This window comes from Ruditapes philippinarum, unplaced genomic scaffold (genome assembly GCF_026571515.1).
Source record: "Ruditapes philippinarum isolate M1 unplaced genomic scaffold, ASM2657151v2 ctg412_1_1_1_1, whole genome shotgun sequence".
NCBI classification, from domain to species: domain Eukaryota; kingdom Metazoa; phylum Mollusca; class Bivalvia; order Venerida; family Veneridae; genus Ruditapes; species Ruditapes philippinarum.
Window position 1 is genome coordinate 217,937 of NW_026855592.1, and position 13,506 is coordinate 231,442.

Consider the following 13,506-nt stretch of genomic DNA (forward strand, 5'->3'; position numbering starts at 1 on the left):
TCCATTTAAAGGCCCAATACGATACCCGAGAAATGTTTTTATTTTTATTTCTCAAAAGTTTTTTTTATTTTATTATCATTTTTATTTATTTATTCATTCATTCACTCCTTTATTCATTCATTCCTTTATTCATTCATTCATTCATTCATTCATCCATTCATTCATTCATTCATTCATTCATTCATTCATTCATTCATTCATTCATTCATTTATTTATTTATTTATTTATTTATTTATTTATTTATTTATTTGATGTCCTGTTATATTTTCCAAATGGTTACTCATTGGCCAATAACTGAACCCACATATACATTTACTTTTCTTTATCCCTGTAAAATAAAATATATGTCTGGCATTATTGGGCCTAATTGCTTTTAAAAGTTTGTTAGAAAGTAACCATACCTTCAAAAGAATCCATAATAAATTATCGAGATGGTTCCAATACCATTAGTGAAGGCAAAATATTATTTTATCTTGGTAGGCAATCGCCTGAAATAGCAGTTATTTTGATAAATAATTCCATCACATATCTAGCAGACGACTTGGAATAGGAATAGTGCATATAATATGTATATTTGATGATGCTGTGCCGTTATGCTGTTAGTCAACCTAAACAAAACTATTTGCTAAATTAACATATAAATTTTAACATGCATTTAATTAATAAAATGTTTGATTTCTATTAGTTTAATGTTAAATTTAAGTTAGTTTTAATGTTAAATTTGATTACTTTAGTGTAAAATTTACATGTGTGCTTTTTCAGTATAAAAAAATGTGCTATTTTACTGTTAGATTTGTGGCAAATTACTTATTTTAAGTTATTTTAGTGGTAATTTTGTATTATTTAAGCATTTAAATTCTGTTATAACAGAGTTAAATCTGTGTTATTTCCGAAAAGTTTGTCTTATTTGAATGTTAAAAGTGTGGGCTTTTTTCCTGACAAAAAAAAAACAACAAAAAAAAAACAACAAAAAAAAAACAGGCTATTGTCAATTTCATTCAATTCTTACAGTAATGATATCTAATGATTGGAAGACACTCATTTGCTATGCCCTATATACCTATACACAATATGTATAATTTAAAAAACAAGTTTCTTTGTCGTGTTTTAATTGACAGTCATTCTTTTATTCATTTTCCAAGTCTCGATTCCAACTTTGATGTTTTATTACCGCAGAACATTTTTATTTTACATTTATTTGTTGATTTCTATGCAATTAACACATACTACATTATTTATATCGAGATTTCATTCGTCGTTCCTTTTCTTTAAAGAACAATATCTATTCATTTTTAAAGAAAGGGCTAATAAACCAGTATGATGGCACTCAATTTTTGTACAGCTTTGACTGGAAAAATCCAATATTCTGTTGGCAATCCATTAATTTGATTTATCCCTGTTTTCATCTATATATCGTATACAACATTAGATCAGATTGTCACGTGAATTCACATCCGTTTAAAACACGATGATAACTGAATCGATGACAATGAATCGATGACGCTTTCAATGAACATTTTAAAAAGACCCGTCCCATCAATGCTATCAATATACTGTTTAACAAAACCGACAAATCCACTAATGAAATTACATCATTCGATTGATTCAAATATCTCCAGTAAGAGATAAATAAATATAAATTTCAAGTGATCATATTATATTTGGTTTTGACGTCTGTTGGGTTTGTTTATACTTGTTTACAAGTACTAGAAATATACCAGAGTTCTAAATACTAATGGAATCGGGACGGCGGTTGCCCATCAGATTGCTGCCCATACTTGAATGTAGCTAAATCACGTACTGGATTTATACTGGTAGTTAGGTGTGAACTGGGAAATAACTATATTATGGTAAGCTCTCAAGTTCTCAGCGACTTATTTTCAATGAATTGTTTTTATCTAAGTTTTCATTTCCCCCCATTTTTAGATCAGTTTTATAAAATTGTAAATTGTTTTGTAAATTGTTAATTGGTGAATATCATTTTAGATTTAAATGTGAATATTTTAACATTTTTTCCGATTTTTGTTGGTTATAACAGCACGAAGTCCCTATTAACAGGGCATGGGTTGGAGAATCGTCAGAACAATTGTCTTGCACACAGAAAATGAATTGGTCGTTTTAACAATTATGTTATAACATTACTATAAGTATATGAAAACATTTTTAATCTAATTCACTTTATAACTTTTTGGATTTGGAACATCCAATATGAGTTATATTATTGGTTATAAACTATAAAGATAGTTGATAGGTTATATGGTTAATTTGGTGCATTACAGCCGGTTATGTAAATAAACCAGTATAGCAATAAGGTCATATAATGTCATATCATCTGTCTTAAGTCTACAACACAACCTACGAGAGTAGGGAAACACTCTTTGTTAAACAAATTCATGTATATTGGTTGTTGCTGATAGGTGTTGCTAGTTAAACTTATTGTAAAATCTCATTGTGAAAAAGACATAAAACTGTTGTTGTAAAGAGGTGATAGCTATACAGATGACAGCTTTGCCGAATTTGTACTGTATATATATAATTTGAGCCGTGTCACGACAAAACCAACATAATGGGTTTGCGACCAGCATGGATCCAGACCAGCCTGCGCATCCGCGCAGTCTGATCAGGATCCATGCTGTTCGCTTACAAACCCTATAACAAGTAGAGAAACTGAAAGCGAACAGCATGGATCCTGATCAGACTGCGCGGATGCGCAGGCTGGTCTGGATCCATGCTGGTCGCAAACCCATTATGTTGAATTTGTACTGTCTATACATAATTTATAATACTGCACTTTGTCACAATTTAAATTGATATTTTTTTGCAGATGCCATGTTCATTATTAGTTTTAAAGACATAAACGGTTAATTTTACTTTACCGCAAACCTCTTTTATTAGAGATTTTTTGCATAGATCGACTGCACTCGTGAATGCAGGTTATGCAAACGTAATGATTATCCTATGAAAAAATGACGTAACAATTGCCCAATGAGCGTTGAGATAAAAACTTGAAAAGTGTAGTATTTTTCAGATCTGCTATCATGTACTTATATAGGTAGACACATTATGCCTCAGAAATCCATATTTCTTTTTTTTTTCGAAATGTCAGTCAAACATGTGTTTAATAATGGATTAAATGAATGAAAGTAGCGTCGAACATGCAGTTATGTGTCGTAAAGTATAAATAAAATAGCTTGTAATTTGACTTCCATACAAAATCCTTATTACAACAAAGCCATAAAATAGTTTATTTTGATCATTTTTCTCTTTGAGTGTTAATATGTTCATATGTATACATTCAAGTATTTCCGATATCTGAAATGTAGGACAGAAGTTAACAAACAACAAAAAAGCGAACTTGTTTCAACTTTCTGACGTTTGTTGACAGCTGTCAATAAATTACATTGACAGTTTTTTTTCACTGTCAGATATTGCCATATTGATGATATTTTATAATTGGTACTCCAGCATCCGGTGTTTCATATTTCTTCCCTATTACAAAGGATTAATTAATGTCGGGTTGAAAGATTTTTTTTACCGTATATCTCAATAAATCAACTGAACACTTTGACATAATAATAATCATATACTGTAGATAAAATCTTTTAATAAGATAATAAAAAATATAGATCTTAACTGGTTCGCCAAAATAAGTGCAATTTACGGATGCGCAATAGGGACATGTGCCTTTTTATTATCTCGTGGCCATGAGTTAAAATCCTTGTGTTATCTTTGATCTTCTGCGGCATATGCTAATGGCAGACCCTATATAAAATATTTAATTTGAATCCAATTAATTCAATTTTAAGTTATATATTTTATACATACATGTATCAAGGGAGACGACTGGCAAACTGGCAAATCTTTGATAGAAGCCAACGTTCACATGCTTCATAACGAAATCGCTACTGATGTCATTTTTCTTGTTGGTGATGACTCACAGGAAGTACGGGCTCACAAATACGTCACGATGTCACGCAGTCCCGTTCTTCTAAGGGCGTTAAAAGATCACATGGACAACACGGATATAGCAGTGAGCGTTCCTGACGTGGCATTCGAAACGTTCAAATATGTACTAACGTAAGTATGGCCACGTTTAAAACGGTAATTTTCATTTAATAATGGGGAACCCGGCTAATACAAAGGTACTGCATATTTGTAAACAAAAGGTCGGGTGGAAGAACGGAATCACTAAAAAACTCTTAACACCGCAACAACTCTTAACACTGCAACATTGAAAATATTGAAATAGGTAATAGTGCAAGCTATCGTTCACCTCCCCGCCCGCCCCATGCCCAAAGTAAATGAAAAAGAAACAACAATGAGCGCCAATAGGAATAATCTTCATATTCTAAAATATATGAGCACGCAAATCACATATATATGTATAAGAACATGAAGAAACACGTATTTATTGTAACTGGGTTAACTTCGTTTGTGTTTTAAAAAAATACCACTGAAATGAAAAAATAAATAAATATAAAATCATTTTATTACATGCTTTTCGGTGGTTTATAGAAATATATCAGTGATATAAAAGTGGTAATTTCACTGTTTGAAACAGTGAAATTACCACTTTGATAATTTCACTGTTTAGAATTTAAGCCCCTTACCTTGTTTCAGTGAAATACCAGCGTGCACAGTATTGGGTACCAACTTATTGACGTGACGTCGTAAATGACGTCACATTGTTTTATAATTTGGCGCGCTTTTCATTTAGTATTACGTTAAAATGTCTTTTTAAACGTTTCTTTGCATATAATAAAAAGAAAATTTGTTTAGTTTAGTGTAAGATCGAAATATATTTCACCTCGTGAACACCAAACGTTCATATTTCACTCGTGGCTACGCCACTCGTGAAATATACCTTTTGGTGCTCACTCGGTGAAATATATTCCGATCTTACACTGAACTAAACAAATATCCTCTATAAATTGAATTGAAAGGGCGTCCGTGGCCAGGTGGTTAAATCCGTTGACTTCAAATCACTTGGTAGTCTCACACAACTTATTAATAAATGAAAGACCGTTAATTATGTAAATGTTGTTTGAATCAATAAGATAACACTATACATAGTATAAAATGCCATATAAAATATATTTCAGATATTTGTACACGGAAAATATTGATATCCATGCGGACAACGTGACGTCACTACTCTATGCAGCAAGACGACTTCAACTAAGTGGACTTTCAAAATTATGCTTTAGTTATCTGGAGACGGGCATGTCAGTTGCAAACGTCTGCAAAATCCTCGAGCAGGCTCACATCTACAACGAGACAAACTTGCATGACAAGTGTTTGACCTACATTTTGTCGAATGCTACTGACGTTTTAAAAACGCACGCGTTTAACGATCTATGTAGCGAATGTGTTGGCGCTATAATACGATCAGACGACATTAAAGCAGACGAAGATAGTATTTTCGAGGCAATGGTTCTGTGGTCAACGAATGAATGCAGACGACAAAAGAAACCGTCAACTGATATCTATCGTCGAGAAGTTATGGGACCACTCCTGTATCTTATACGATTTCCAACAATGGACGTGAGTTATTTCACGCACAGGGTCTCTTTTCGTGATATTTTATCACATGACGAGGCCGTCTCGATATACCAGTATTTCCACGGAGAGGAGCGACAACTTTCAAAATTGTTCAATAAAAATGAACGCAACAGATTAAAAACGAAACGTCCGTTTGCATCTAAGAAAGAAAAAAATCAACAGCGTCAACGCGACCCGAATGAAGTTCCGTTAATTTACGAGGATACTCCAAAAAAGCGTCCACAAGTCAAGCCACAGATTCCAATCTCGTACTCAAGTAGCCCAAACATGTCCCGTGTATCGAGATTTAGAACGTATGACGGGCAATGGAAGCAAAATGGTCCACCAGACGCAATATCATTTACTTGCTCAAGTCCAATTGTGCTTTATGGTATTGAAGTATTCGGTGCGGCCAAAGGGTGCGAAACGTATAACATGAAACTTTTTCTATTTGATGATTTGAAAGATGAGGTACGGAAAAATGACGCACGCATTACTACGGATGCCCTTCGGCGTACGTTTGACGCCATGTACGCTCGACCAATCAGAGTGCCCCCGAGACGCATCTTCACTATAATGGTAATAATGAAGGGAAGTCCTACCAGTAAAGGTGTGGATGGATCTTCCGTACATATTGCAGACGGCGTCACATTTGAGTTTATAAATAGTAACCGGAGCTCTAACGGCACCGACGTTAGTGTTGGTCAAATAGCGGCGTTACTTTTCAATAAAACTGAGTGAAAAGAATTGGCAGACACGTTACGGACATGCATTAATCCAAAGTAGTTGAATATGATATAAATTATGAAAGTGACTCATCTGTTTAATAACTTTCAACTTCCTTTAACCTTTTCCCTTATATAAGCGTGTTTCGACGGCTTTTTGCCCCCCCCCCCCTTTTTTTGAGGCCTCAAACAGTGAAAAAATGCCCTATTTAGGCCCCAAACACTGTCTTTTGTTTGAGAAATGTTGTTAAAAAAGTGACCATGTTTGGGGGGTTTGAAGGGGGGCGGAGTCCCCCTCATCGCCAAGAAAATTTTGGACTTGTGAGAGGCTTAAAATGACCCCAGGTCGATCATAAGGTAACGTGTAACCAACGCCGAAAAGCCTTTGACTCTATCTCAATCCCTTGAGAAGTTGCAGCACTTTGAAATAAATTTTGATGGAAAAAATCGAGGCAAAAAAGTGATTTTTGGCAATTTTGAGATGTCCCCTCGTTGCCATGGTAACAGGAAATTTAAGACTGAGCATGTCGATACAAAGGCAATGGTCCAGTCAACATTTGTGCCAAGTTTGATTAGTATTGAAGCATTTTTCATAGTTTTATAGCAGTTTGAACTTGTAACAGGAGGCTTTTCAGTGAAAATGGCCATTTTTCACAATATGCTCATGGGGGAAAGGGTTAAGTAAACAGAAATCTAAGATATCATGGTGACTCATTTGTATATATACATTTATATTAATAGTCATATTACACATAAAATACATTTGATATGGTAGAGATATCTATACTCAAAATCTGTTTCTGGAGTAAACCTTGGCCAAATAAAAACCGTAATACTATTTATATGTGCAACGTTTACGGTTAACCTGGACAAGGAAAATATATAAATGTAGATGCAACACTATTAATCATTCTCAAAATTTGCAAAAACGCTCACATAACGTTGCAAATTGCAATAACTGAATATGATGTTATAAGGTTAAGTACGTTAATTCTGGGGCCAATATATATATATATATATATATTGGTCCCAGGTTAATTACATTAATTGTATCTTTTCACTTGCAGTAAACTTCCGAAGCTAACAACGACATACAAGGTTGAAACATTTAACATAAAAAGGGTTGTTAAAAATTGAGGAATGATTTTAATTAATTTTATTACGTAGGTAATTGTTTGAACATTTCTTTCGGCTTGAAATGGGGCAATGTACTTAGTAATGTTTGGACTTCCGCCTGTTGACTCACAGAAATCTTTTGTGTTTTCATTTACAAGTACTATTAAAAGATAATGTGGCAAGCACTAATTTTGCGTATGTGAAATTACCGGAAATCCTAGCGAGTCTGCTTAAACCCCGCGAGACTTGATTCTCGCAACTCCCCGGACATCGGCAAGTTAAGTCGTGCCACCTTAACGAAACCCCCAGCTATAAAAAGCATGCGAACTGGCAGAGGATCTTCACTTATCTGCTGATGTCCTGTGCCTCTACACAAAGTGAACGTGCCAAGGGGGTGAAAGACACAGTATAGCAAACACACGAAATTCACTAAGCTGAGTAAGGAACTTATACTTTTAAAGCACATTGTAATACATATATAGTAAAATTCAACTTCAGGAAAAATATTAACCCGACCAATAGACAGATAGGGTTCAATCACAAAAGAAGCATTAAAAAGCATAATCATGAATTTTTTTTATATCTTTTTTTTAATAATTAGATGGCAAATAATATATTAACCTTGGTGTGTTAAGAGTTGGGAGTTTTAGTCATTCTGACGATTACATCATAACTTTACATCTCAAATAGTACAAAAACCACTGACTTTCTACACACTATCTGAACTTTTGACTTTCATGACAGGATTCATACAGTTTTGATTTTTTGTGGTTGCCTTTTAATGGTACCAACACAGCAGTGGTGATATGTTCACTTTCCAGCTTTACTGTTTAAGGAAGACCTCAGGTGCCCCCACTCCCTTATTTCAGGCACAAACAGACATTTGACTAGAACCACCGACCAAGTAAGCCAGGTAAATAGCTTCCTAACATGAAAGAATCGAAAGTCCCTGGCAGGATTCAAACTTACATTGGTAAGGGGCAATTGAATTCAAGTATATGAACTAAACCATAACCACTTAGCCACAGACCTTGACAGTTTTGATTTTTATGATTAACACATCTTGGCAGTTGATCCACCTAAACGGCTTACCTGTCCAGTACTTTCTTATTTCAATTGACCAACTACTGATCCCACAAATTTTTCTGCATCTGCAGTCAGAGACAATGACAAGATAGTGTGTTACCCATTTATCATCAGAAAAATAATAATTCTGTCAAAGATTTCCATTTATTAATGAGACACTTTTGGATTGACAATAATTAAGACATAATTTGAAAGCGATATGTTACTAACTACATGTAGTTATCCAATTATTACATCACAGACAAAAATAATTCTTATCCTATTTTTAACAAACAGTTCATAAACTGCATAATCTTTGACCCTTAACCTGGTAAATTTCTTCCATGGTATTGTCTGCCTTTCTTTTTTTTGAACTGTCCATTATCAATTTTCTTGATATCAAGATAAAAATTTGAGGTTGGTCAGCCAACAGTATAAAACCTGGTCAGACTAACTGGATGTGCAGGCTGGCCTGGCTCTATACTGGTGGTAAAAGGTAACCATTCCCAGTTTAACCAGGTTAAGGGTTAAAAGCTTTGGAACTTTATTCTTTAAAAAAAATTGATAAATTATAAAAAAAGTTTTAAACCCCTAAGTGGTATAAAGAAAACTTTATTTTTCTAGTTAATTAACCATTGATTACAATAACAGTTTAATGGGATATGAAATTTTTTATTCTAATTTTGATAAAATGTTCCTTTAACAAATCAGATGAAATACTGTGCACAATGGGCTGACAAATTTTGATCTAAGAATGCTGAAGGGTGTCTTTAGGCTTTACAATAATCCCCTTAACTTTCCAGATGATGGCAACTATCTAGTATAGCTCTATATGTTTATAATAAGGATATCAGAATTCATTTCATTTAATAAGTTATATTGGGTTTTATTTCCTTTAAGTCAATTATCTTCTTATATTACATATCTGCAAAACTGAAAACAAAACTGAAAATGAGGCTTGTTTCAAAACTTCTCAGCATTAAAATAAGGGATAGCACATAAATGGTAATTTCTGTTATAAAGCAATACAGTTAATTTTTTAATTACAAAAAATGTCACAAACGCACACACACACAACTGAGTAACAAAAAGCAGAGCTTATCCATTATGAAAAAAATAAGAACACAATTCAGCCCTGTCATTGATTAGCAAATGATTTCAGAAATTCTGAATGCATATAAAGCGAAAGTTTATTATGACTTAAATAAGATAGTGTTCAATTTTATATACTCCCTTAGTCCATGAACACATAAGAGTCCGGCCGTGAATATGTCCATATTAATAAAGCAAATTGATTATCTGGGTTTGAGGAGTTTTTTTATGATCCAAGGTTAGTTTTTTTTATCTTTTTATTGAAATTATGCCTTAAATTGTTTTTATAAAGTTCAAATTCTCTTCATGTAAACTAAAAATCCAGATTTTTCATAACTTTGTAAGATGATGGCACACCAAATCCTTGTTTTAATCAGAATTAATTTTCAGCACTCCAGAGCTAATTGCTGTCCGTGAAAGTTCAAGTTTTACTATCTATACTTGAGTTATTTGTTGCTCATGAAAATTTCAAATTGTATCTACTATCCAGAACTTGTTGTGTCCAAGAAAGTCTTAATTTGTACAATGTACACTCCATAACTTGTGTCCTCGAATGTCTGAATTTGTACCGTCTACACTTGTACATAAAGGTCTTAAGTTGTATAAGCTGCATTTGTCCATAAAAGTTTTAATTTATATCATCTGTGAGTCCATGGAAACATTAGAATTTGTGTTAATTATATTGAAGAGTTGTTCAGATGCTATGTACAACCTGACTGGGAGGTGTATTAAATAATCTGCTATGATGATTTGGAAGCTTGTTCAGCTTGCCGACGTTTTACATCCCAATTATATACACGAGCCATATCTAAATATTGGTTAAGGAGCAAATGTTCCTCATAAATTACTATTCTACCTTAACAATAAGCTTTCATTAGGAAACTGATATGTAAGCTTGGTTAAATTTATGTATTTCTTAAACGACTGGTTCAGCTTTTTAGAACTGTCCAATATAAATTTTAGGTAAATCAGGATGAAAATTTAAAGTTAGTCAGCCAAGTATAAATCCTGGTCTGACTTCAGAAAGGTGCAGGCTGGTCTGTCTGCAAAAGCTTATCACTTGTGATTCCTGTAGGGTAGATGTTGAAAAAAAATATACTTACCTTAACTTTATCCGTAACTGTTTTACTTTTTTCATAAAAAAGGATACTAACTTCTAGAGTAGTAGTTTGCTCTGTTATATAACTAAGTTCATCTTCGACTTGCTTTAAACTTTTAGTGGCCACTTCCTGATTTTTCTGAAGTAATGCTTCAGCATCATCTAGGTTATACTCTAACATTACATTCGCCTGAAATAAATAAAGTGTCAGTCTTTACTACATTCTGTAGCTTGTATTCATATAAAACTATTTCGATTTACCACATGTACGTGCCAGGGACACTTTTTCTAAACCACTCTATTTTTGCGATTGGATTTCATTTCAAACCAACGACATTGATGTCATAAACTTAAAGGTGACTTTTAAACTTTGCTAGCAGAGGAAACTCCCAAAATGTAACATTTCAAGTACATATACACACCTGCAATTGGATAGAATCATTCATCTTCCCTAAGCTAACTGATGGATTCAAGATAAGTGAAATTTTACATCATTCATATATCAACAAGACCCATTCTAGAAACTTCCCCCCCCCCCCTGAATGACTATACTACATGCCAAATATATAAGCTCTGTAGTTATCCACAATGAGATTATATATGTGTGTATCCATAAAGCATGTCACCCTCATGGTAGGGCCAATGTTTACCTCAATGATTAATGATGTTAACTTTTGTAGAAAATTGATGCTACATGCCAAATCTCACTAATTTTCTGACCTGCCAACTGGACTGCCAAGTGCATGACATTATACACAGAAATTTCTTTGGGCGTATGAAAAGACAACATGAAAATTTAGTGTTTTAAGGCTTTGAAAATCTTAATCATACTTACTCCTAACCATAAGCAGACTTTATCTGTAGGCGGAACTCTAGCTTTAGCATAGACCTGATCTGACAATAAAAACCTAGTTTCCATTGGTTCACTGGAATTCTGAAATATATCCATAATCATTAAAATAATAATATATACAAACTTAATAACATCTCATTCATATATTTCCTATTATGAATTTTGATGAATTCTTATTTATGCATTTATAACTTCTTTATCAACCTTTACAAAAAATTGATGGTATATTTAACATACATGTTACTTTTAATCAATTGTATTACAATTATTTTTACCAAATAATATAGCCTATAATATAATTTATCTAATTTTTAGTATGTGTTTTAAGAGGGAAATGTCACTGATGTTTGACAAATAAAGTTAAAAGAGAAAAAAATGAAATAATAAATTCTATATAATATAGTGAAAACAACTGCTTCTGTTACATTTAATTAATTTATTTTTATTATTCTATACATGTACTTTCCTTATTACATTATTAAAGGTTGATAAATTGGGTTTAATAAGTTACTACCAGTATAACAATTGCATATTTTCTATAGATTTGTGTCATTCTATAAAACGCAAATACATGACAATAGATTAGTTATAATCTGAACGATGTAATGACTTCTAAAACAACACAAAATATACAGTACAACAGTATGAATATATGTATAAATGTACCTTTTGGCAGAAATGTTTAAATAAACAGAAATCATAATGACTTTACCTTTTTGGTCTGCAAGTGTGCAATTATATCTAAAGTTTTCTTAATATCTGGAATCTGGGCCTTCAATCTGAAATAGTACATGAAGTTATATCAGCTTATGTATTATACACTAAAAGACTATTTGACTGCTAAAAATCTAGAAAAATGCAATTAGGAATTTAAGTACAAAACATCATTTTGGTGTATAATTGAAAAGGCAAACAGACAAGTTTTATGGCAAAAAAGCAGACTTTAAAACATTGCTCTAACAGTTTGAATACTTGTAATACTTGTAAAATTTTCATCATTTCATATGCCAGTAACCTGTTGAAAATGGATGCATTGCCCCACAAGTCTAAGGAATTTTCTAAGTTTATGAAGGGTAATTCTGTTTAAAAATCCATGCTACAGTTAAGGGTCTTGATCAATGACCTACATCTACGATCCAAAAGACATTTGTGAAGTTTTAAGTTATACCTGCAGTGACTGATTAGACTGAACTTGCATGCAAAATCTTTTCTGTGAATTAATAAAGTTCTTAACAAATGAAGGTAATTAAGCCAATTTTATAGAAATAGTGTGTGCAGTTTCAAGTTTATACACCTTGATGTACCCAACATGATGTATCAGAATAAAGTTGCAAACAGAGTCGAATGTTGCAGAGTTGGTTGGATTGAGCCTGTTCATGGACTGTAGTGTTAAGTGCAAGCAGAGATGTTATCTATGTCTCTGGTGCAAGCAACTGTCCACGTAAGCACCAACTTGAGCGAAATTGAACATTTAAACATGATGAATGTTATATTTTGAATTCAGAAGATGTATTGATATAGCAATAATCATTGAACCTTTAATGCAACATATATTTATCATTCCATAAAAAGTCAAAGAATGCCCTTAATAATAGATTTGAGCAGAAATATACACAAGAGCGATCAGTAATCACATGAGTCGCCTCATGATGGCCAATTTCATGTTGGGACAAATTTTGTGACAGACAGACAGACAGACGGACAGTGCACAACTAGACTTGGTACTGATCATTCCTGTAAAGTTTGGATAAAATTGCACCAGTAGTTTATGAGGAGTAGTCCGGACAAGCTTTTGCGTATCTGGCAACACACAGAAAAAAAGACCTTTTTATCAAAGGGCCATAACTCGGCCAAAAATCATTCAACCGGAAAACCCGTGCAATATGCGCAAGGACTTGAGCTACAGATCAATCCTGTAAAGTTTCATTGAAATTGCATTTGTGGTATAAGAGAAGTTTAGTCCGGACAAACTTTAAAAATAAAAATTATTAAAGGGCCATAACTCTGACAAAAA

The 13,506-nt window shown here is 33.1% G+C and overlaps 2 protein-coding genes across 2 annotated transcripts; one reads left to right on the forward strand and one right to left on the reverse strand.

Annotated features, from left to right (window-relative positions):
• Nucleotides 1–1,079: 1,079 nt before the first annotated feature.
• Nucleotides 1,080–6,383, forward strand: LOC132743827 (BTB/POZ domain-containing protein 6-like). Its single transcript, XM_060732400.1, has 3 exons — nt 1,080–1,851; nt 3,837–4,078; nt 5,104–6,383. The coding sequence occupies exons 1-3, from the start codon at nt 1,849–1,851 to the stop codon at nt 6,281–6,283; spliced, it is 1,425 nt and encodes a 474-aa protein (XP_060588383.1). The 5' UTR covers nt 1,080–1,848; the 3' UTR covers nt 6,284–6,383.
• A 2,211-nt stretch (nt 6,384–8,594) lies between these two features.
• On the reverse strand, nt 8,595–12,345 carry LOC132743828 (prefoldin subunit 3-like). The gene is made up of 4 exons (XM_060732401.1): nt 12,205–12,345; nt 11,475–11,573; nt 10,691–10,829; nt 8,595–10,348 (listed from the first exon to the last, which is right to left on the reverse strand). The coding sequence occupies exons 1-4, from the start codon at nt 12,283–12,285 to the stop codon at nt 10,281–10,283; spliced, it is 387 nt and encodes a 128-aa protein (XP_060588384.1). The 5' UTR covers nt 12,286–12,345; the 3' UTR covers nt 8,595–10,280.
• Nucleotides 12,346–13,506: the final 1,161 nt, after the last annotated feature.

Coding starts and splice junctions, on each gene's coding strand:
- LOC132743828 (XM_060732401.1), bottom strand. CDS start 12,285: ATGTACTATTTCAGATTGAAGGCCCAGATTCCAGATATTAAGAAAACT. Junction 11,574..12,204: donor CACACTTGCAGACCAAAAAG/GTAAAGTCATTA, acceptor GATATATTTCAG/AATTCCAGTGAACCAATGGA. Junction 10,830..11,474: donor AAGTCTGCTTATGGTTAGGA/GTAAGTATGATT, acceptor TATTTATTTCAG/GCGAATGTAATGTTAGAGTA.
- LOC132743827 (XM_060732400.1), top strand. Junction 4,079..5,103: donor ACGTTCAAATATGTACTAAC/GTAAGTATGGCC, acceptor AATATATTTCAG/ATATTTGTACACGGAAAATA.